General features: G+C 52.2%; 1 protein-coding gene across 2 annotated transcripts; it reads left to right on the top strand.

Moving 5' to 3' along the window:
* Positions 1-5,153: 5,153 nt before the first annotated feature.
* Positions 5,154-22,230, top strand: IP6K2 (inositol hexakisphosphate kinase 2). Of its 2 annotated transcripts, none has more exons than XM_008155861.3 (6): positions 5,154-5,249; positions 14,877-15,210; positions 17,106-17,328; positions 18,169-18,344; positions 20,769-20,944; positions 21,381-22,230. In XM_008155861.3, exons 2-6 carry the CDS (start codon positions 15,009-15,011, stop codon positions 21,879-21,881), a joined length of 1,278 nt encoding a protein of 425 aa, XP_008154083.1. In that variant the 5' UTR covers positions 5,154-5,249; positions 14,877-15,008; the 3' UTR covers positions 21,882-22,230. The 2 variants fall into 2 exon arrangements, with proteins under 2 accessions (XP_008154083.1, XP_054585440.1); XM_054729465.1 differs by having other exon boundaries at positions 5,154-5,325.
* The last annotated feature ends 1,187 nt before the right edge of the window (positions 22,231-23,417 follow it).

Genomic DNA, 23,417 nt, shown 5'->3' with positions numbered 1-23,417 from the left:
ACGTATTTTGCATTCACTGGTGGTTCTTGTATGTGCCCTGACTGGAGAGCGAACCCGCAACCCTGGCGTATTGGGACAATGCTCTAACCAGCTGAGCTACTGACCAGGGCCTCCTTTTTTTTTTTAATATAAAATTTTAAAACAATGTGGAATATTATTATAACAAATACAGAAAGGTGCATAAAATAAAGACATTATACTTAATGATTTCCCAGAGGTCAAACACAAAACAAGACTCAGATGTGCCCTGGCTGGTGTGGCTCAGTTGGTTGGACATTGTCCTGTGACTGAGACGTTGCTGGTTCAATCCCCTATCAGGGCAAATACCCAGGGTGTGGGTTCAGTCCCAGGTTGGTATATGGGAGGCAACCATTTGATGTTTCTCTCTCTGTCTCTCCCTCTCCCTTCCTCTCAATAAAAACATATTTTTAAAAAGGACTCTGATGGCCCTGCTGATGTGGCTCAGTGGTTGAGCATCAACCCATGAACCAGGAGGTCAGGGTTCGATTCCCGGTCAGGGCGGGCACGTGCCCGGGTTGTGGGCTCGATCCCCAGTGGGGGCGTGCGAAGGCAGCCGGTCCAGGATTCTCTCTCATCACGGATGTTTCTCTCTCCCTCTCCCTCCTCTCTCTGAAATCGATAAAGAATATTTTTTTAAAAAGGCCTCAGATGAAGCACAGGGGTAGGCCCCGCAGCCCTGTGGTCCAGCAGGCCTCCTCTCCGAGTTTTGGGTCAGGTGGTCATTACTTCCTTGGTTTTCTTGACTGGTTTCATCGCCTAAACGTGCCTCTCTGAAAAACCGCTTTCTTCACGCAGTTACACGCCTGTAATTAGACACATGAGGGGACACGCTCTAACTGCTGGTGGTGAGCAGCCTTCTATCTCCCCCCCTTTTGGCTTGCTCTTGCCTCTTTCTTCTTTCACCCTCACTCTCTGGAACCAGTGGTTACAACGTACAGGTTCCCTAGGTTTCTCCTTGCTTCTGTCATCACGGAATAGGCAATTACACAGTGGTTTGTCTGTGCTGCATACACTTAGGTCATTTTAGACACACTTTTCGGCATCTTATTTTTCTCACTCAGCCTGACTTTATGGTAGGCCCCTCCAAACCAAGTGCTATTATTCCAATTCTTTCTTTAAATAAATGTGTGTGTTTTTTTTATTGACTTCAGAGAGGAAGGGAGAGGGAGCAGGAGAAGAGAAACATCAATGATCAGAGAATCATCGCTTGGCTGCCTCCTGCACGCCCCACACTGGGGATCGAGCCCACAACCCGGGCATGTGCCCTGACCGGGAATCAAACTGTGACCTCCTGGCTCACAGGTCGATGCTCAACCGCTGAGCCACGCCGGCTGGACCATGCTGCGTGCATTCTTGCCATGCACCAGGTGTCCAGGCCGGGGCAGCCCTTGGTAAGCACTAACGGAACGAGTGGAAGAGTGAATTCATGCTGGTGCTGCCCCAGGGAGACCCTGAGCTGTCCAGCCTCCACCCACACATGGGACCTGGTGGGCGAGAGTGAGGCAGTGCCTGGCGGTGAGGCCTGAAGGACTGGAGCCTGGCGGCCTTTTATTCTGAGTTCACTGCACCTGCTGCAGGTCCTGAAGCCTCGGGGGGGGGGGGGGGACGGGCAAGAGCTGGGCTCAGCCTCCTCCTAGCAGTACCCCCCACCCCCCCAGGTGTGGAGAGCCTTTGCTGACCCCGGGCTAGCCTGGATCGGGCCCCTCTCATCTTGCCCCGCCTCCTGCTGCACCATGTAAATGTTTCCCCATCACCCTCGTCACTCAGCACCGCCTGGCATGCTCCTTACTCAGCCAGCCAGCCAGCATGTATTTCTGGAACCTACTTGGTGCTGGAGGTGCTCAGGAGACATTCACGAACAACGGGGTTTCCGCCTCACAGCGCTCACGGTCCAGTGGGGGGAGCCAGGCAATGCGGTGTGAGGCTGATGCTGACATAAATGGCTGGTAACGGCCACGGGCAAAAGGAGGGCCGGACAAGGAGATGAAGATGGTCCCCGGTGCCGGTGGCCACATTGAGGGGCTCTGGAGGCGCTGGGGTGCGGCCCTGTGGACAGCTGTGGGACGTGCAGTCCAGGTTCGGGGAACAACTGGCCCCAGGCCCCGAGCCTGGAGGATGCACCCTGTGACACCTGAGAAACCTGGGAGGCTGAGCAGTGGGGGGGGTGGGGGAGGTGGCGGGAGGGAGCCGAGGAGATGCAGTCAGAGAGGAGGAGTCCCGGGCCTGCCAGCTTCGGCTTTTCCTTGGGGAGGTGTTCCGCGGGGTTCTGAGCAGGGATGCGGGGCTCTGACTTAGCGTGAGGAGAGGAGACTGACGGCGGCAAAGGCAGCAGCAGGAGCCTGGGAGGTGACCGTGGCAGTGACATTGCTCTGGGGAGGCTGGGACTGGGTGGAAGCCGCAGACCTGGTCTCATTCAGGGGAGAGAATGCGCAGGAAGCACCAGGACGTGGTGGTGCATGCAGGTGGGGACGCAAGCAGCCAGGAGGCCCCCGAAGCTTAGCTTAGCCGGGCGATAGGAAGGCTTAAGCCACTTAAGTCACGGGGAGCAGGGGGCGGGGAGGGAGATGGGGTGGAAGCCACTGTCACGGGGGCAGGGGGCAGGGGGGGAAGAGGGGGTGGAACGGGTTGGAGGATGAACCAGGGCCAGGATGGCACAAGTTGAGTGTGAGATGCCAAGTGGAAGTCAGAGGGCAGAGAGCTGGACATGGAGGCTGGCCTTCAGGAAGGGCCTGAACGGACATGCACCTTTGGGAGTGACCTGAGGTGGGATCTGAACCCATGCACCTGGATGAGATTATGAAGGAACAGACACGAGGCGAAGAGGAACCAGTGAGGTCAGAGGGAACCGGGAGGGCGTGGCGCCCTGGAAGCCACACGGGGAAGGTGCTTCCGAGAGGAGACACCAGCCGGTCACAGAAGGTCTCCCCTCCCCTCCCATAAGGGTAAGCTTTTGTTTTTTCATTTTTGTTATTATTATTTTTTTATTGATTTCAGAGAGGAAGGAAGAGGGCGAGAGGAATAGAAACCTCAATGATGAGAGAGAATCATGTATCAGCTGCCTCCTGCACACCCCCGCCTGGGGATCAAGCCCACACCCCGGGCTTGTGCCTCGGTTGGGAATTGAACTGTTGTGGAGCGAACCCAAGTGAACGACCACTGGAGTCCAGACCAAATTAAAATTTAGGGAGCCTTTAATAGCCGGCCGGTGACTGCTCTGCCTTTCTCCACGCAGCGAATCCAGAGAGCAGCCCCGACCCTTTGTGCAGGACCACTTTTAAGCACATTAACCACATCCTGTTTTTGCAGAGCAAGCAACCCAAGACAAAACAGTTTTCCCAAGCAACGTCAGGGTCATGCCATTGACGTCCATGTGATTCACAGGGTCATCCTGTTCTCCAGAAAGCTGACAGTGTTCTGTGAAAGAAGGCCTACGTGCTGGGAAGGGGCCATGAGACCGTATCTCAAGGCCTGACCTGGTGTCAGCACTGACAGCTCTGTCTGGGGCACAGTCCACGGCCTCTCTGGAAGCATGCTCAGAAATTCCCTCTCCAACAGAACCGGTGACCTCCTGGTTCTCAGGTCGATGCTCAAGCCCTGAGCCACAGCGGCCAGGCAAGGGTAAGCTTCCTTAAAAAACTCTTGTTTATTGCTGTATTTCCAGCACAGAGCACACACGCTCAATAAATATTTGGTTTTGTTTGTTTATTTGTAATCCTCACCCGAGGATATTTGTCCATTGATTTTTAGGGAGAGTGTAAGAGAGAGGGAAAGACAGGGAGAGATGTCGATGTGAGAGGAACACATTGATGGGCTGACTCCTGCACAAGCCTGACCAGGGTCTGGGCCCTGCAACCGAAGTGTGTGCCCTTGACCGGGATCGAACCTGGGATCCTTCAGTCCGCAGGCCGCCTCTCTACCCACTGGGCCACACCGGCCAGGGCTAAATATTTGTGGAGTGGATTAGCATATGCTTGAGTCCACACCTCTGAAAACCACCAGCACGCAGGCTGCAACATTGGTGCCTTTACAGAAAGCAGAGCCCAGGCGGGAGGCCTGCCCTTTCTCAGCAGCACCGGCCTCCTCCCTTGCCTTCCCCAGTGACACCCACATTCACGCAGGTGGGAGCCCTACTGGCCAGAGTGGGATCCGGACGACTGAGCCTCAGACGAGCCCTGCCATGTGCAGCGGTGGGACCTGGGTTGGACACAGAAAACCTGAACGCCATTCTCTGTCCATCCCTCCGTAGTCAGTCGTTTTCCCACCCATCTCCATGCAGACATCTGTCCACCTGTACATACCTACACTCCTCTATCCACCGTTTACAGCCGCTCTTTTAAAAAAATATTTTTATTGATTTCAGAGAGGAAGGGAGAGATAGAAACATCAATGATGAGAGAGAATCACGGGTTGGCTGCCTCCTGCACGCCCCCTACTGGGGATGGAGCCCACAACCCGGACATGTGACCTGGACCGGAATCCGAACCCAGGACCCTTCAGTCCGCAGGCCCACGCTCTATTCACTGAGCAAACCGGCTAGCAGTGGTCGGCAAACTCATTCGTCAACAGAGCCAAATATCAACAGCACAACGATTGAAATTTCTTTTGAGAGCCCAATTTTTTAAACTTAAATGTCTTCTAACCCCACTTCTTCAACATAGACTCGCCCAGGCCGTGGTGTTTTGTGGAAGAGCCACACTCAAGGGGCCAAAGAGCCGCATGTGGCTCGCCAGCCGCAGTTTGCCGACCACGGGGCTAGGGCTACAGCAGCTCTTTGGTCCCTCTTTTCTGTCCATGCACATCCCCTTCTGTCCATCCATCAGGACCCGGTTTGCTGGCACTGAAAGCCCACCTCCCGGGAAGCCCCTTAGACTCCGGGACAACGGTAAGGCTGGTTCCCATCCGCCCCGCAGCCACCCCGCACTGCACCCGGCGGCCTGAAGCCATCGGCCCACCCACCACCCAACGGCCCTCCTCCGACACCCTTCCAGGGGAGGTCGGCACGGCCCCGCCCCTGGCCCCGCCCCTCCCGGAAGCTGCTGCTGAGATCCCCGGCACCCTAGCAACAGCGCTGTTCGGACCACCCAATCCGCGAGCGGGGCTCCCGGAGCGAGCCAATAGCGAGGGTCGCCGGGAGGGAGGCTGGGGGCGGGGCTCGGCCGGGCCGCCGCCATCTTTACGGGAGAGAAACAATAGGACGGAAGCGCCGCGGGACCGGGCTGGGGCCTCAGGTAACGCCCGCCTCGCCTCGCCTCTGGCCTCGTCGCCCCGAGAGCTTTGAGGGAGAGTTTCTCCAGGCCGTTGTGGGTGAGGTTTCCGGCACGAGGGGCCCCGCGTTATTTGGGGAGGGGCTCCCGCTGTGATGGCGGGGCGGGGGCGGGGCGGGCGAAGGGAGCTTCGCGGGGTCTTCGGGGCCGAATTTCTCCGGTCGTTGGAGAGAGACGCTCTCTCTTCAGGTTCCTGGAGGGGAAGAGCTACCCGGGTTTTGAGGGGCAGGATCTTGCTTGCTTGTTGGGGGGCGGTCTCTCTCCCGGATGTTTGCGGGGTGCAGGGCCCCCCCCGCCCGGTCATGGAGGAAGTCTCTGGTCCCGGGTCTTGGGGGGCCTGTCCCAGGACCTGGGCGCTCTCCAGCCCGCGGGGTACGGAGGCCGGCCTCCTCGAGGGGTGGGGGGCCGAGTCCGCCGGCGCCGCAGGTGCGGTTCCCGGGGCGGCCGCGGCGCAGCCATCTTGAGGGCCGAGTGGCCGTTGGGCTGTCGGCTGGCGCCGGGGGAGGGTTCTGCACACCCGACCCCGGTAACTCAGCCCCTTCATTGAAGTACAGCTTCTCCACCAAGAGAAGCCCCGCCATGACCGGGTGCTTTCTTCCGTAAACACGGTCCGGTGGGTTTTAGGGGAGAGGACGGGAGGGGGCGAGAGAAACGGGGCGGGTTACCCCGGGGCCATCGCCACCCGGATGGAGCCCGCGACCCGGGCAGCACGGCCCGGGGTCCGCCCGGCGACCAGCCGGTGCGCGGGGCGACGCTCCAGCTACTGAGCCACGCCGGGCGGCAGAGGACGCTTCCTTTTTTTCTTCTTTAAAAATACGTTTTTATTGATTTCAGAGAGGAAGGGGCGGGGGGGGGAGAGACATCAGTGATGGGAGAGAATCGTGGATGGGTTTGCCTCCTGCACGCCCCCCACTGGGGATCGCGCCCACAGCCCGGCCCTGCGCCCTGACCGGAACCGGGCCGGGACCTCCTGGTTCCTTGGTGGACGCTCAGCGCCGAGCCACACGGGCCGCCCGGCCGGGGGCGCTTTCTCTGTAACGACAAGCCCCCCCCCGCACCCCCCCCCCCGGCGGAGCGGTCCGGTTGGGTCGCAGGCTGCTCTGTCCTGGCAGCACCCGAAGGATCTGTTCCCCTTGGCGATCTGATCTGATCGGGTCTCACGTTAAGAAAGCCGCAGGAGCGGAAAATGAGTCCCCTGCGGGCATGAAAGCAGAGACCGGCAGGATCCGTGCCCGGGAACTAGACCGGGTCGCTGCTGGGAACTGGACCTTGGGGAGCGCCCTGGCCGGGGCTCAGGTGGGGGAGCGCCCTCCCGACACCAAGGTGGTGGCTCCCTCCAGGCCCGGGCGTGGGAGGCGCCGGTCCGTGTTTCTCTCTCACTGGCTGTTTGTCTCCCCCTTCCTCTCTTTCTCTAAGATCAGTAAAAACATCCTCCAGTGAGGATTTCAGAAACACACACAACACTTTGGTAGCAAAATGTACATAGATCCAGAATAAAAATAGTTTTAAGAAAACGTACTGAGACCTTTGAAAAGCAGTAACAAACACGTTGCAGGTAACCAGTTTTATGGTAGTTTCTATAAAGCACCATGATTACAGTAATTTTGATGAATTCTAGTATTTAAAATATTTGTTGTACTTGCATTTTTTTAAAAAATTTTTTTTAGCAGGGTAACATTTTAAGTGAACTAAGATGCTTATTTCCATAGGTTGCTGCTGTGGGGTTTATATAATTGCATCCTATAACCTGGTGTTATGTATTTGAAGAGAAGTTTCGGGGTAATGTTATTGTTTTAACTTTAGCCACTGTCAGCATTAAAAAGTGGGCAAAATTAGCCCCAGCTGGTTTGGCTCAGTGGATAGAGGTCGGCCTGCAGACTGAAGAGTCCCGGGTTCGATTCTGGTCAAGGGCACATGCCCGGGTTGGGGGCTCAATCCCCCAGTGGGGGATATGCAGGAGGCAGCCCATCCATGATTCTCTCCCATCATTGATGTTTCTATCTCTCTCTCCTTCCCCCTTCCTCTCTGAAATCAATAAAAATACATTTTTTTAAAAAGTGGGCAAAATTAATGCTCTATCGTATTTGACATAATCGGCCAGTTGATTGCTTAGTAACTTTTTCTTTGGGGGAAAAATCATTTGAACTGTTAACTACTCCAATTGATTTACTTGCTTTGTGATTTTATTTTTTATTTATTTATTTATTTATTTTTAATATTTTATTGATTTTTACAGGGAGGAAGGGAGAGGGATAGAGAGCTAGAAACGTCGATGAGTCGATGAGAGAGAAACATCGACCAGCTGCCTCCTGCACACCCCCCACCGGGGATGTGCCCGCAACCAAGGTATATGCCCTTGACCGGAATCGAACCTGGGACCTTCCAGTCCGCAGGCCGACGCTCTATCCACTGAGCCAAACCGGTTTCGGCGTGATTTTAGAGTAGAATTCACAGTTATTGTTAGAAATCAAATCAATGAGAACTAGGACTAGAGTTGATATAATTGTAAAAAGAGTTTAACAGCCGAAACCGGTTTGGCTCAGTGGATAGAGCGTCAGCCTGTGGACTCAAGGTCCCAGGTTCGATTCCGGTCAAGGGCATGTACCTTGGTTGCAGGCACATCCTCAGTAGGGGGTGTGCAAGAGGCAGCTGATCGGTGTTTCTCTCTCATCGATGTTTCTAACTCTCTATCCCTCTCTCTTCCTCTCTGTAAAAAATCAATAAAATATATTGAGAAAAGAGTTTAGCAGATGTAATAGACTTTCTGATTCAAGGCTTCGGAAGTGACAGGTTCACTGGATAGCAGCCCTGCACCTGCCTGCGCAGTGGGATGTGTGAGGAAGGGGCACGGAGGAACTTCCCGGTGCCCTTGCAGGAGGTGCCAGCGCTCTGGAAGCACCAGAGCTGTCACGGTCTCCTGAGGCTGGCTTGCTGAGGTGAAAAGTTTCCATTGTTTGGCTCATAAGGGGCTGCACTGGGGAAGAATATCCCCTTTAATTACAGTTGCTTTACCTCGTGAGATAATCACCTTAAATTGAATATATTTTTGCATAGTAAAAAGTAAGCAGATGATCACACTCATGTGATTACGTTTTAAAGCATGTTTTTGTTTTTATTATTTACTTTTTAATCCTCACCTGAGGATATTTCCCCATTGATTTTTAGAGAGAGTGGAAGAGAGAGGGAGAGACAGCGAGAAACATTGATGTGAGAGGAACAGGACTGGTTGCTTCTTGCACTTGCCCCAAGCAGGGACCCGGGCTGGGGAGGAGCCTGCAACCGAGGTACATGCCCTGACGGGAATCTTGGGTTCATGAGGGAATACATGGCTGTCCCTGGAGGTCTAGCAGCAGGGGGACCTTCACAGAAAAGAAGCCCTTCTTTGACCAGGATGGTGACTCAGACCGACCTTGGTGCCGATGATGCCAGATTCTCAGTGTGAGGCCAGTGAGCTCAGTGAGAATGGATGCGAAGGCAAATGTCAGCCCGTGCATTTGTATATAGAAATTGTCATACTGCCATTATGACCTTTAAAGTATATTCTCTGGTTATTATAATACGTAATTATGAGAATTTTGTAAATTAAGAAATGTATCAGTAAAACTTAATCCCTTTATTGAAATACAGTTTCTCTGCAATATCAATTTCAAGTCTATAATCTGATGAGTTTGACAAACTTACGAAGTCACTGCCCCGGTGGCAGCGTAGACGTCTGCACGCCCTCTGCAGCCAGTCCTGCGCCCCTGCCCCGGCTCCCTGGCAGCTGCTCATCTGCTGCTATGGTTTTGTTTTTTCTGGAATGTCCGAGAAATGGGATTTCGCAGTATATCTTATGTGACTGACTTTTTCCACGTCACATAATGTTCTTGTGATTAATCTTTGTTTTGCATGTATCAATGCATTCATTTTCATGAATATTCCATTATGCAGATTTATGACATACCACAATTTGTTATTATTTGATGGGCATTGGGTTGTTTCTACCTCTTGGCTATTGTGAATAATGCCTCTATGAACATTCTCATGTAATTCTTTTTTTTAAGTCTTTTATTGTTGAAAGTATTACATATGTTCCCTTTTTCCCATTGATCTCTTCTAGACCCCCCACCCCTCACGTACAATTCTTTGTGTAGGCATTTGTGTTTATTTCTCTTAGGTAAATACCTATGAGGAAGATTGCTGGGTCATATGATAAGTATATGTTTAACGTTATAAGTGGTGGTATCTTGTATTTCTCCCCGCGGTGTTTGGGAGTGCCAGGGACTGACACTGGTGGTGGAGCTGTGGGGCGTGTGGATGTGTGCAGTGCCAGGCAGTGGCTCCGGGGCCACGGGAGAGCTCACGGAGAGGAGGGGCGGGGTCCCACCATCAGGCTAGTGTGCCTCACATTGTCCCCTGTGCCTACTCAAACTTGGGGCTTTTCTGGAGGGAGCGTAAGCAGCCCCAGCAGATCCCATGTGTAGCCTCATTAACTAAATTCTAGATACGTGAGCTAGGGGCCCGGGGGCTGTCATGAGTCATAGCTGTTGTATTTTAAAAGTTGAGAATATTAATACACTGTTTCCAGGAGATCCCTAAACCAGTGTCATGGATTTAGGGCCGTGAACTGTGGGGGAAAGCTGTGTCCTAGCCTAGGATGAATCCTGGTGTGTTTCTTACCTGGTCATAGTTTGGTGGACAAATGTGTGAGGTAGTACAGGAAGTTAAACAGGTGATAAGTCTGGAGCCAGTGCTTTATGGTGTTCCATGTCTCTCTAGATACGGGGCCTATCCATTGCTTGGACTTCATAGTAACCATTACTACCCCAGGATTCTTGGGAAACTAGGCCTTCGACTCAGATGTTTGAAAACCATTAAGCGACCCCGTTGCTCACACCTCGAGTGGAACAGGAGAGAGTAGCAGGTGACGCAGAGCAGGTGCTTGGGGTTCTTTTCTTTGGAGGCTGCTAGCGACGTCGACCCTTCATCTCCCTACAGGGACAGGGCCTGTAAGGGCCGAGGAACCCGTACAGTGAAGGCGTACTTACGTTCCTGTTGAGAAATTGAACCCAAGTAAAAGAACCACAAAGCAGGACTCCCCTTATTTGTGCAGTACATTGACATTTGTTTGTCTTTCCTTTTTGATTAAGACGCTAATTTGATTACACAGCCCACAGAGTAGAGATCTATCCAGCCCTCTCCTCTCTGTTTTATAGATCAGAAAACGAGTCTGTAAAAGTAATGGGGACCTTCTCCGCGTAATCCCATCACCTCGCTACAGTGTAACTCCGCCTCACATTTGGGAGTTTCCTCTGTCATCAGACATGGCTCAGGGGAGAATGAGCCTTATTTTTCTTGCCTCTCTGCTCAAGAGGATGGCTCTCTGGGGAGTCATGTCCTGGGGACTGCCAGAGCTGAGTGCTGCGGGGAGGGGGTAAGTGCCACATCTTCCCACAGCTGTGAGTGCACTGAGGACCTGGGAGAGCGGGCAGGGACCTGACCCTGCCTTTCAGCTTCCAGCCACACCCAGGAGCCATCCTCTACACCAGTGGCTCTCAACCTTTCTAATGCCACGACCCACAGGTTGAGAACCGCTAGCAGGGTTGCCTAAGACCATCGGAAAACACAGATATTTACATTACGATTCATAACAGTAGCTAAATTACAGTTATGAAGTAGCAACGAAAATAATTTTATGGTTGGGGGTCACCACAGCATGAGGAACTGTATTAAAGGGTGGCGGCATTAGGGAGGTTGAGAACCACTGCTCTACAGGGAGCTGCCGGAAGGACTGGTTTTCGTTGGTTTTAGGTTTGCCATTGGAGATGGGGATGGATAAGAAATGTGTGGAAAGATAGTTTTCTTCTGAATTGAATACATTTAAGGAATCTTGAACAGAGCAGGGAAGGGATTTGTATTGTTGTTAGCATTGCTCTGGTAACAAAAGTGGTTTTGTACACTTTTATGAAAGGTTTTTGGATTATGTTTCTAAAGCCTGGCCCGTGAGGAGTATCTTATACTTTCACAGTTTAATAATTAGGGTACCCGGTTTGTGCTTGGGTACTAGCAGTCTCACCATGAGTCAGTCTGTAGGTTCCTTTGGAATTGCTCTTATTCACGAGGTCTTTTCAGTAGAAGAGAGGGAACCACCCTCCTCAGATCTTGAGAAGGGGAGCGTGTGGCCAAGCATCTCAGAGCGCCACCTTATGGAGAGAGCCTGGAATGACAGGATTGTGCTCACCCTTAGAGCAGGTTGCCTGTGTTGTGTCTTGGGACTCCTTAGCACATGCCCTCCTGAAGGCTACTCTGATGAGGAGGAGGTAGTGCCAGGTGAGACATCAGGGCCTTTGGCCGTGGCCGGCATGGCTCAGTTGGTTGAGCATCGACCCATGAACCACAAGGTCACCGTTTGATTGCCGGTCTGGGCACATGCCTGAGTTATGGGCTTGATCCCGAGTAGGGGCTGTGCAGGAGGCAACTTGATCAATAATCAATGGTTTTCTCTCACATCAATGTTTCACTCTCCCTCTCCCTTCCTCTCTTACTAAAATCAATAAAAACATATTTTTAAAAATCAGGACCTTTGGTTTTCTGCACTTTGCATGTAGGGAAGCTTATTAATTCCTAACCCTTGAGTTTAATTGGGATCCACAGCCTGTTTTCTCTGAAAGGAGGAAATGAGCACCAGTTTAAAGTCTGTGAAAGGTTATATACAGTAGGTCCTCGGGTTACGTCGGAGATCCGTTCCTACTGCGCGAGGTAGCGATTTTCGTCTTTAAGTCAGAACCCACCTACATAAGCACCACGTCACTCACATGGAGCACATACACAGCAGTAATGAAGTGAAACAGTAAAAAAAATTTGAAAGGAAGATAACAATTCCTGACCTTTACTTGTGGTAAATAAATAATAAAAAACATAAAGCACATATGTACGTACGTCCAAATGACGGAACTCTTTTTTTTTTTTTTAATAAATGGGAGATGGCAACGTAACCATGAAACGATGTACGTCGAGTCCGACGTAACCCGAGGACTGCCTGTATAGACATGTGCCACACGATGGTAACAGCAGACCACATATATGATGGCTGTCCCGTAGGGTTATAATAGAAGTGAAAAATTCCTGTCGCCTAGTGACCTCTAGCCATGTTAACGCTGTAGCGCAACGCATTACCCTCGTTTGTGGCGATGCTGGTGTGAACAAGCCAGCTGCCAGTGTATAAAAGATGTTAACGTACAATTATGTCCAGTGCGGATGCTTAAGACAATAAATGGCTGTCACTGGTTTATATATGTACTATGCTGTACTTTTTATTGTTATTTTAGAGTGTACTCTTTCTGCTTATTTAAAAAAAGCACAAAGGTTTTCTGTAAAAGTATGCATGTTATGCCGGCAGCAGCTTCATACATCTTGTGTTTACAGTGCCTCTTGATTACATAATTTTCTCTCTCTCGAAAAAAAAATGTTTTTATTGATTTTAGAGAGAGAGGAAGAGAAAGAGAGATAGAAACACCTTCTGCACACCCCCTACTGGGGACCAAATCCACAACCCAGGCATTTGCCCTGACTGGACTCGAACTGGGGGCGTCCTGGTGCATGGGTCAGTGCTCAATCACTGAGCCACTCCGGCTGGGCGCATAATTTTCTCGTGTGTGTGATTTAATCTCGTGGTTTGTACGTGACATGCTGTGCAGGCTTGTAGCCTGGGAGCAGTAGGCTGTACCATATAGCCTAGGGGTGTGGGGGCTGTACCATCTAGGTTTGTGTACGTGCACTCTGATGTTCGCACAGTGACAGGATCGCCTTAGGATGCATTTCTCAGAATGTACCCTTGTTGTTCAGTGGCGCATGGCATGTTTTATGAATAGGTACTATAAATACTTAGTGAAAGCTCGCTCGCAGGACAGGCTAACTGTGCCAAGTACGGAGGCGTGCTATGTGAAGGCAGAGACCCTGGCCCGGTGGCTGCCCTGGGGGAGCACCCAGCAGACGGAGGTTCACTGGGAGCTGTGCCTTATCGCCTCTCACTGTGGATGCTCGTTTGCAACAGGGAGAGTAGTGTCTCCCTCTTAGAAGGGATTGTGAGGACTAAATGAGTTTGATCCTGCAATGAGTCCGGCACATAATAGGGGCTTTACTCACTTTAGAGGACAGTGGGCCCTTTCCAGCCGGCCATGCTCACCACCACCATCTCGGGGGGAGTCATGGGAGCCAGAGGAGAACCCCGTAACCCTGTACAGACACTGCAGTGTAGCCACGCCCTGGAAGTAATGCTGGTACTGACTGTAGTCCGTCAATGACAGACAGAGCACAGACATGCCCTAGCGCTGCTGACGGTTACAGAGGAGGGCTTAGATCCAGGGTGTTTGGGAATGCAAAGTCGGGTGTAAGGCCCTGCCCTCCGAGTGGGAGGGAGCTGTGATTGCCCCGGGAGTACAGCTTCGGTTTAAAGGCCTGTCCCAGCTTTTGGAGAGCAGGAGAGAACTGATAAAAATAGTTGGTGACCTAGAACACTGTATCTTTTTAAAGGGAGTTAGACAGCCTTGATCAGTTGTTTTTAGATACAGACGTTAATCATTAAAGCTAGGCCCCAGCTCCACCGCTAATAAGGTACTGGGGCATGTATTTGGCCTTGGATAGGGGCAGTGTGTTTGGACGCCCTGGGGAAGTAAATCTTACTAGATGACGTGGAAGCAGTTTTTCCCTTTAAGTGCATTTTATAAAAACCTAATTAATGACCAACAGTGAACACCAATGTAAACTATGATGATGTAGGTTTATCATCATCTTAATAATAAAAGGGTAATATGCTAATTATACCGACATCATTCCGGACGTCCTTCCTGATAAAGCTGGGGCAGGGGGGGGCGGTGTTGATAATGGGAAAGTCATGCATGTATGGGGGCAGGTTGAGTCAGATGGGAAATCTATCTTCATCTTAATTTTGTCCTGAACCTAAAAATTCTCTAAAAAGTAGTTTATTGAAAATTATGTAATTAACAAAGAGACTTGGACATCAGTTACCTTCAGTTTAACAATTTTATTAGAAAATAGTAAGATTTAGCTCTAACCGGTTTGGCTCAGTGGATAGAGCGTTGGCCTGTGGACTGAAGGGTCCCAGGTTCGATTCCGGTCAAGGGCATGTACCTTGGTTGCGGGCACATCCCCAGAAGAGGGGGTGTGCAGGAGGCAGCTGATCGATGTTTCTCTCTCATCGATGTTTCTAACTCTCTATCCCTCTCCCTTCCTCTCTGTAAAAAAACCAATAAAACATATTTAAAAAATAAAAAAGAAAATAGTAAGATTTAATCCGAATATTAGGCTTGAAATGATGACTTAACCTCATTGTGGCTTCACGTTTTGCCCGAACTACGAAGGGCTGTTTAGAGGCACCTGGAGCCAGTCCAGTCCTACACGCAGGCTGCTCCGCCTCGCCCTGCAGGCTCTGTTTGTGTCTGCGGGAGGAGGCGGGGCGGTAGGGTGATGTGGGCGGGCGCTCTGAGTGAGCTCAGTCTGTTTGTCTTGCTGCTGGAGGTGGAGGGCGTAGGCTCTGAGGCAGATGCGGTTCCCAGGCCACTTCCAACTCCTGCCACTGTTTGCTTCCCGCAGAGCATCCTGTCGTGCGCAACCAAGGAGCCAAGGCCAGACACACCAACACAGACAGAGGACAGACAGACGGAGGACGCTCTGGCCGCTGGGCCCAGCCGCCTCCCCCTTCTCCCTGTTGCTTGCCCCTGGAGGATGAGCCCAGCCTTCAGGGCCATGGACGTGGAGCCCCGCGCCAAGGGCGTCCTGCTGGAGCCCTTCATCCACCAGGTCGGGGGGCACTCGTGTGTGCTCCGCTTCAACGAGACGACTCTGTGCAAGCCGCTGGTCCCGAGGGAGCACCAGTTCTACGAGACTCTCCCCGCTGAGATGCGCAGATTCACTCCCCAGTACAAAGGTGAGCCCCCGCTGCTGCTAGGGGTCGCCAGCGCCTGGCGAGGAGTTGTGAGGCGAGGCGAGGTGAGGCGTGGTGACCGCCGAGGCAGCCGTACCCAGAGCCTTCACCCTCCCGCTCACTCAGTTTCCCTCCGCCTCCTCCTCCTCTTGGCCCTCAGCCCAGCACCTCACACCCTCAGTTTTCAAGCCCTGGTAAGATTGCTCAATTGTCTTTTGTTTGTGGATTGCTTTGAGTTTATTTTGGTTTTTGGTGACAGTGTAGTCGTGTTTTATGTTCAAGTGTCTCTCGGTCACAGTGACCCGTAGTCTCCGTGGCGGGCCAGCGGGGAAGACTGGGAGGATTTTCCCAGAATGCTTGCGGCCGGCTTTGTGTCCTCCAGAAAACCAGAAGCCCTGGTGATCGGTAGGCTCGGGCAGGTTGAGTCAGATGGAATGCAGGAGTGGGAGGCCTGTGCTGACGAGCTGAAGCCCAGGGCTGTTACGGAATGTCCCTGAAATTGCCCTGTTACAGCAACCTTCTGATTCACAGATGGTGACTGCCTTTGTATAATGGATTTTGGGGGACATCAGCAGCCACCAGCATGTGTGTTCTTTCCTGGGGAGGCGGGGTTCTTGGTAAATTAAGAATCCATTAAGGAAATTAATGTGAAATTTGTATTGTCTGATTAAACAAAAGACTCTTGAACAACTTGGGTTCTTCTGGGACTGTTGAAACACTCTTTGAAGACAGTGTGCTGGGCACCTCTGTTCTGAATATGCATGTGTGTTGGGGTGGGAGAGTTGGGGGCCCTCACTTGGTCCTTCTCTGTTGTTTTTTCCAGGACAAAGCCAAAGGCCCTTTGTTAGCTGGCCGCCCCTGCCCCCTTTTTCCCCTGGTTCTTTCCCCATGGCCACAGGGAAGTGTGGCCCCTGAATTCCCCACCCCGGCTCCTCTGCGCCCAGAGCCGGGGACCACCTCAGAAGTGTCGTCTCTCTCTGAGCACGCATTCCCCTGCAGCGGGCGGGCAGCAAGGACTGAGCACATTGAGTGATCCTGGGCCAGAGAGGTCTGGGAGGAGAGGTGTTCAGCCAGTCGGTTGTAAGGCGCTCGTCGACACCTGCTGAAATGCTGCCAGTTGACAAGCCCCTCCTCAGAGACTGACTGAGTACACACGCAGGTGCTAGAGACTGGAGGGGGAAGAGCCGCTCGCAAGGCGCCACCGTCTGTACCCCGCCCAGCCCATTTGCCTTGTGTTTATTTTGTTCTTTGTGATATGAGATCTCAGAGACCAATAAAGTGACCTTTGAGAGGACAAAGAGGCCTGGGGCCCCACCTGTATGGGGGTGCTGCAGGAAGCCTCTGCTAGGGTGTCTGTTGTGCTGTGTGGTTTGTTTTGTTTGCTCCTTTATTTTGTTTTGCTTGCCCAGCCTCTCCTTCCCCTTGGACGCTCTTACCCCTCAGGCAAACCTGTGTTCCCCTGGTCAGGCTCTGCTATAAAGCAAGCCTTGAGGCCACCGGAGTTTCTGTTTAGGGCATTAAAAATCCTCACAAGATAAAGAGCAAATGTGTTTACACCTCTCTCAGGATTAGAAGGATTACATAAAAATTAATAAACATTTTCGATGAAGGAAAAATGTGTCTTGTAATTCTTTGGCTCTTGCCTTGCTGAGTGCAGCAGAGAGGAAGCCTCGGCTGTGTCTGCTCCCTAACGCTTGTCGTGTGTGGTGTCATCTCTTCTAGTGTTCTGAGATTTGTTAGGTTTGCAGATGAGTTTGGGGCCTCTGGCAACATAGAGACTAAGGAACAGGGTAAGAGAAACCACAAATGTTACCATCGTTACTTACAACATGTGGAATTCGAAGTTCTCTCTGCTTCTGTGGAATTAAAAGTCCTCTCTGCTCCTTACCCCCTCCTAGGTGTGGTGTCTGTGTGCTTTGATGAAGATGAAGACAGGAACTTGTGCTTAATAGCATACCCAGTAAAAGGGGACCATGGGACTGTGGACAGTGTAGACAGTTCAGACTGTGAACCAAAAAGCAAGCTCCTGAGGTGGACAAACAAAAAACATCATGCCCTGGAGACAGAGAAGCCCCCCAAGGACTGGGTGCGGCAGCACTGGAAGGAGGAGAGAATGAAGAGGTGGGTATCAGCCGAGGGAACCTGCCTCGGGGAGGGCGGAGGTGGGGGATCCTAGTTGCAGCTCAGTGCCCTGGACCTAAGGACGCCTTCACGCACTTTGTAGGTGCCTTGTCCCTCAGTGGCCGCTTTTCCACTGGCATGCGTAGCTTCTCTGCAGTTGACTCTGCGTGACATTGTGACGTTTGGATAAGTGGCTGTGGTGGCAGCTATAGAAGGATTTCAGTCACCTTCCTCTGTGCCAGTCCCTATGCTGCGTCCTGGGGGTGTAGCAGTCCTAAGACAGCTGTTGGGTCAGGTTGGTCCCTGATAGTGGGAGAAAAATGGTCTGCTGGGCATCCCGAAACTTAGGAATCCACCTAGGCAGGGCCTTCCAAGTGCCACACCTCGGCAGCGCTTGTAAACATAGAAATTGAGGTCTGGATAGGTAGGTAGCAGGCTGGCTTATCGCCATGGCATTTCAATTCCCATTTCCCCAGACTCCAGCATTTGGAGTCCGGGAACCTGGACGTACCAGGAACCAGGGTGGTGCTGCCTTGAAGAAGAAGGCTGTGTAGGCTGCCTGTGGGGCGAGTGGGGAGGCAAAGGCTGTTCTTGCATCGTGGGTTCTCCTTACTCAGAAAAACAGCGAGCTGGCCTCTTAATTAAAAGAAAGAAAGAGAGAAAAGTCATTTTTCCTGAGGTACAATTTACATACAATGTCATGTACCTTTTAAAAGTGTTTGATTTGTGCACCATATCAAGACATCAAACTTCCCATCACTCTAGAAAGTTCCTTTGTGCTTCCTTTGGCCCTGAATTTTGATAAGACAATGTGATTATTGACTCTTTCTCTCTTCATAGCCATAAGTTAGAAGAAGAGTTTGAGTGGCTGAAGAAATCTGAAGTCTTGTACTACAGTGTAGAGAAGAAGGGGAGTGTAAGCTCCCAGCTTAAGTACTACAACCCTTGGAGCCTGAAGTGTCACCAGCAGCAGTTACAGAGAATGAAGGAGAATGCGAAGCATCGGAACCAGTACAGCATCCTTTGTTTACTGGGCATCTCTGTCTGGGGTGGGGGTGGGGGTGGGGGTGGTAAGGAGCCCCTGGGAGCTTGGAGAGAAGGTATGAGCTGTTAGTCCTGGTTGTGCCGGGATACTGCTGTGTGACAGCTGTGGGCAGAGTCACTCCCTCAGGCCAAGGGCTGCTCTGGGAACGCAGATGGGGGGCAGTTTGAGAGGTTTGGGGGGATGAGCGGGTTCTCAGGTCGGGACCAGTCTGCATCAGGAGGCCTGTGGCCTAGAGTGCAAGGGGCAGGTTTGTATTTTAGACTCCTCAGAAGTCCCCAAACAGCTTCCCTGCCAAGGGTCAGGTGGGGCGGGCTGACCATCCACGTCCCCAGGCTCGCCCATGAAGAAAGCACAGGCCATTTTTATCTCCCTTCTTAACCTACCAAGCTAGGTGTTAATCGATTTTTTTTAAAATATGTTTTTATTGATTTTAGAGGAAGGGAGAAGCGGGGAGAGATAGAAACATCCATGATGAGAGAATCATTGATCAGCTGCCTCCTGCATGCCCCCTCCTAGGGACTGAGCCTGTAACCTGGGCATGTGCCCTGACCATGACCTCCTGGTTCATGGGTCGATGTTCAACCACTGAGCCACACCAGCTGGGCTTGATTTTTCTGTTTTAATCTTATGGGGGGAAATTCCTCAGAATTGAGAGTGTGTGAAAAAAAAAAGAGTTGTGTTTTATTTATTTTTAACACTTTATTAGGGAAAAATTTAAACCTGTTAAAAAATATACATGTTGAACCTTTTAAGTACCAGTTACCCAGGTTCGGCAGGAAACCCACTCAGGACTGGATCCACCCAGCCCGACAGCGGACCCGCTTCCTCCAGAGGCGAGGCTCAGGTGTGCCGCTGCCCCTGTGTGCCCCCCCATGCATCCCTAAGAGGGCAGGGCCCTTTAGACATTACTGCCATTGCTGCTCCTTACAAAGGGGACAGTAATTCCTTCCTATGAAAGCCCTAGGTTCTGCCCACATCTTCCTAATAGTCTCATGAGGAAGCTTGTATTGATAGTCTCCATGAATGGGGATCTAGATGAGGCTCACGTGTGGCTTTTGGTTGAAATGTTTAAGGTTTTCTATAACCCTTCTTGTTTTTTCTTAGAAATTTCTTGCTAAAGCAGCTAGGTCTCCTAGAGTTTCCCACTATCTGGGTTTTACTGGTTACATCCTTGCGGTGTCTTACATGTTACTCCGTCTCCTCTGTTTCCATTAAGTTGATCATTTTATCTGCAGGCTTGATCAGATTCAGGTTCAGTTAGGGTGGGGTGGGGTGGGGTGGGGGCCAGAGCCTCAGAGATGGTGGTGTCCACCAGGAAGCATGGTGTTCAGTTGTCTTTTTCTTTTGTCTTGTCCTTAGATCTGTTTTTCTCACTGGGTGATTTTCTGATTTTGACATTCCTTCATTCATGAGCTGGAATCCTACTATAAAGAAAAACTTTTCCTCATTAACTATGTGCTTATCCTGAGGTGTAGTTTATATAGGAAAAGCAGATTAAATTCTCCCTTTATTTATTAGATATGTATTTGGAATAATGAGTCGGTTTCTTAACATCCTCCAAAGGTTTCCAGTGAGTTTTTTAGCATAAGCATGAATCCATTAATTTTAAACATATTTGACATGTTTCAGTTCATTGCAGTTGTCTTGATTGATGCTCAAATTATCACACCTTTGCCAGTGGGAGACTTTTACAATAAGCTCTTGAGTCACTTGGACACAATCACAGTAGTCTGTCATGGCTGTCTTACTTTCTGGTATGGAAAGAAGTCCAGGCTCATGTATGTTTCTGGCTCCAGATGTGAATGTAACCATTCCTCTGAGGCAGGGGTTGCACAGCTTTCCAGTTAAAGCTCCAAATAGTAAACATGTTACGTCTTGCAGGCCACATGCTCTCTGTCACAACTCTGTCGTTGTAGCATGACAGCAGCCATAGACAGTAAACGAATAAGTATGGCTGTATTCCAATAAAACTGTTTATGGTCACTGAGATTTTAACTTCATTTTCACATTTCATGACAGAATTGTGCGTGGGGGGGGGGTCATGCATCTGGTCATTGTTTCTAGACATTTTTAGTGTATGCAGCTGGGAAAGACACATTTATTTCCTTGAAATATATTTTTATTGATTTCAGAGAGGAATGGAGAGAGTGAAAGAGAAACATCAGTGATGAGAGAGAATCATTGATCGGCTGTCTCCTGCAGGCCCCACACTGGGGATGGAGCCAGTTGCCAGCCTTGGGCTCCTTGTGTGGGAGATGGCAGGACTGGGGGAGCCCTCTGTCGTGTCGGGCTTCTCTGGGCACTGTGTGTAGGCATTGTGCCCTCTCGCGGCGTGGAGGCCCAAGGCCCTTGCATTGCACCTGCTCTTTCGAGGGTGTTTTCCTTAACCACTCAGAATTCATCTTACTGGAGAACCTCACTTCCCGATATGAGGTACCTTGTGTCCTGGACCTCAAGATGGGGACACGCCAGCATGGTGACGATGCTTCCGAGGAGAAGGCAGCCAACCAGATCCGAAAATGCCAGCAAAGCACCTCTGCGGTCATTGGTGTGCGCCTGTGCGGCATGCAGGTGAGGGGGAGCTGGTGCATGGTGGGCTGGCTGCGGCGTCCAGCAGCTGTCGCTCCCCTACCCTGGCATAGTCCTGTTGTTTCTCAAAAGATACCAGGTTTGACTAAACCTTACACTTTGTGGTTAGAAAAGAAGGCACGCATGCCTGGGTCATCCCCTCTGGCTGGCCTGGCTGGCCGAGTCCAGTCTGTGGACAGGAGGACGGGCAAGGCAAGAGGGTTAGGTCCTCTCCATCAACCATGTGCCGAACACGGAGCTGGGGGCGGAACCCACGTCCGAGGGTTGTATCCTGGTGTTGGTTGGCAAGCACAGTGTCTCCTGTGGCCCAACAAGGTAGAGAATCTGATCGATCCAGGGCTGTTCCTATCACAGCCACGGCCCAGGGGCCCGGCTTTGAGGTGGCTGTCAGCCCTGACTGCTGGTCTCCCTCCCACAGGTGTACCAGGCGGGCAGTGGGCAGCTCATGTTCATGAACAAGTACCATGGGCGGAAGCTGTCGGTGCAGGGCTTTAAGGAGGCGCTGTTCCAGTTCTTCCACAACGGGCGGTACCTGCGCCGGGAGCTGCTCGGCCCTGTGCTCAAGAAGCTGGCGGAGCTCAAGGCGGTGCTGGAGCGACAGGAGTCCTACCGCTTCTACTCCAGCTCCCTGCTCATCATCTACGACGGCAAGGAGTGGCCCGAGGTGGCTCTGGACTCGGATGCCGAGGACTTGGAGGACCTGTCCGAGGAGTCGGCCGACGAGTCCGCTGGGGCCTACGCCTTCAAGCCCCTCGGCGCCAGCTCCGTGGACGTGCGCATGATTGACTTTGCACACACCACCTGCAGGCTGTACGGCGAGGACAGCGTCGTGCACGAGGGCCAGGATGCTGGCTACATCTTCGGGCTCCAGAGCCTGATAGACATTGTCACAGAGATCATCGAGGAGAGTGGGGAGTGAGCTGGCCGACTGCACCAGCCCTTGACCCTGTGTCCGCGCACAGCTGTGCTGTGTCGGGAGGAGCCAGTGTGGCCAGGGGGTGGCCTCTGCAGCCTGGAGCTGACGCACAGAGGCCTCGAGTCCCGCCTGAGCCAGCCCGCCGCGCTCCGAGTCTTTATTTATTTACTGTTTCTTCAACATTCCATGTTTGATGATGCAGATACCTCTCTTCCCTGAGTGTAAATGTCCTAATACAAATCCTTTTGTTAATTGTACACAGTGCTGCTGTCATTTTTTTTTTATTGAATTTATTGGGGTGACATTGGTTAATAAAATCATATAGATTTCAGATATACAGTCTATAACAACATCATCTGTATATTGTGTGTTTTTACCGCCCCCAGTCGAGTCTCCATCACCATTTACCCCCTTCACCTTCTAACACGCCCCTCTCTCCCCCCCCCCCCCCCCCCCCCGTCTTTCCTGCCAGAGGCAGGCAGCCATCTCCCCTTCCAACCCTCAGAAGCCGCCTCACTACTGCCCCTCGTTGGTCCTCAGTCCCCTCACCTAGCACCCTGAGGTAACCCCCAGAGGACCCCGACACGTGTCACCTTAGCTGATTGCTCCGGGGGCCGCTCGCCGAGTGCCCCAGCACCTCCTCCGGAAAGAAGGACATGACTCCTGACGGGTCTTTCCTGCCCTCGTGCAGCTTAAGCCAAGCCTGGCAGCAGCTCATTGGCTGGACATTGTGATGTCAGAGGACCTGGAGCCACTGTCGGGCTGGCCACCAGGCTCAGCTGCTGGCAGCGATGGGCTCTGTGGAGAAGGGTCCCAGGAGATGGCTGTGCCATGAGGGCTGTCCTGGGCAGGTTGGCTCTCGGCCTCACCACCTGTCACCATAGTATTCAGCCGTGGGCCCTGGCAACCGTGCCGTCTTGTCCTTCAGCCAGGGCAGCCCCGGGAGAGCTCCCTGTGCCCGGTGCTAGGAGGGCTTCTGGGAGGAGGTGTGTGTGTGGCAGGAGGTTTTGAACTGCAGAACCAGACACCAGGGAGCAGGGCACAGCCTGGTGCCAGGAGCACAGGTCTGAGTGCCATTTTAGCAAGTCTCACCCCCTCCTGGACCCCCTGCGTCTCCAAGGCCCAGCATTCCTCTGTCCACGATGTCCACAAACAGGCCACCTGCACACACCGGTTTGCTTGGGCCCCCAACCCTGCTCCCTGGGCCCAGGCTTCCAGTGGGGAATGTGGCTGGACCAGCCCCCGGCAGAGATGGGAGGTCCCCAGAGACCCCTCCTTCACACCCTCAGGGCCTCTCCCAGGCTTCCCGCCCTCCCAGGACCGGTCAGGGCTGGCTGAGACAGTGAGTGGGTCCAACAGCCCTATGGCTACGTGGCACCCCACTCCTCACCCTCACCGTGAAGCCTGTAGGCAGCTGTGGGAGCGTCTGATGCGGTGGCGGAGGGAAGGTGTCCCAGGCAGAGGAACACCACGCAATGTGGAGCCCTGGCCCCCGATGCTCAGTGGTCAGATGGCTGGCCCAGGCACCCAAGGGTCAAA

The sequence above is a fragment of the Eptesicus fuscus genome, chromosome 18 (genome assembly GCF_027574615.1).
Source record: "Eptesicus fuscus isolate TK198812 chromosome 18, DD_ASM_mEF_20220401, whole genome shotgun sequence".
Classification (NCBI taxonomy): domain Eukaryota; kingdom Metazoa; phylum Chordata; class Mammalia; order Chiroptera; family Vespertilionidae; genus Eptesicus; species Eptesicus fuscus.
The sequence above is the reverse complement of the archived record's forward strand: the minus strand, read 5'-3'. Positions and strand labels throughout refer to the sequence as shown.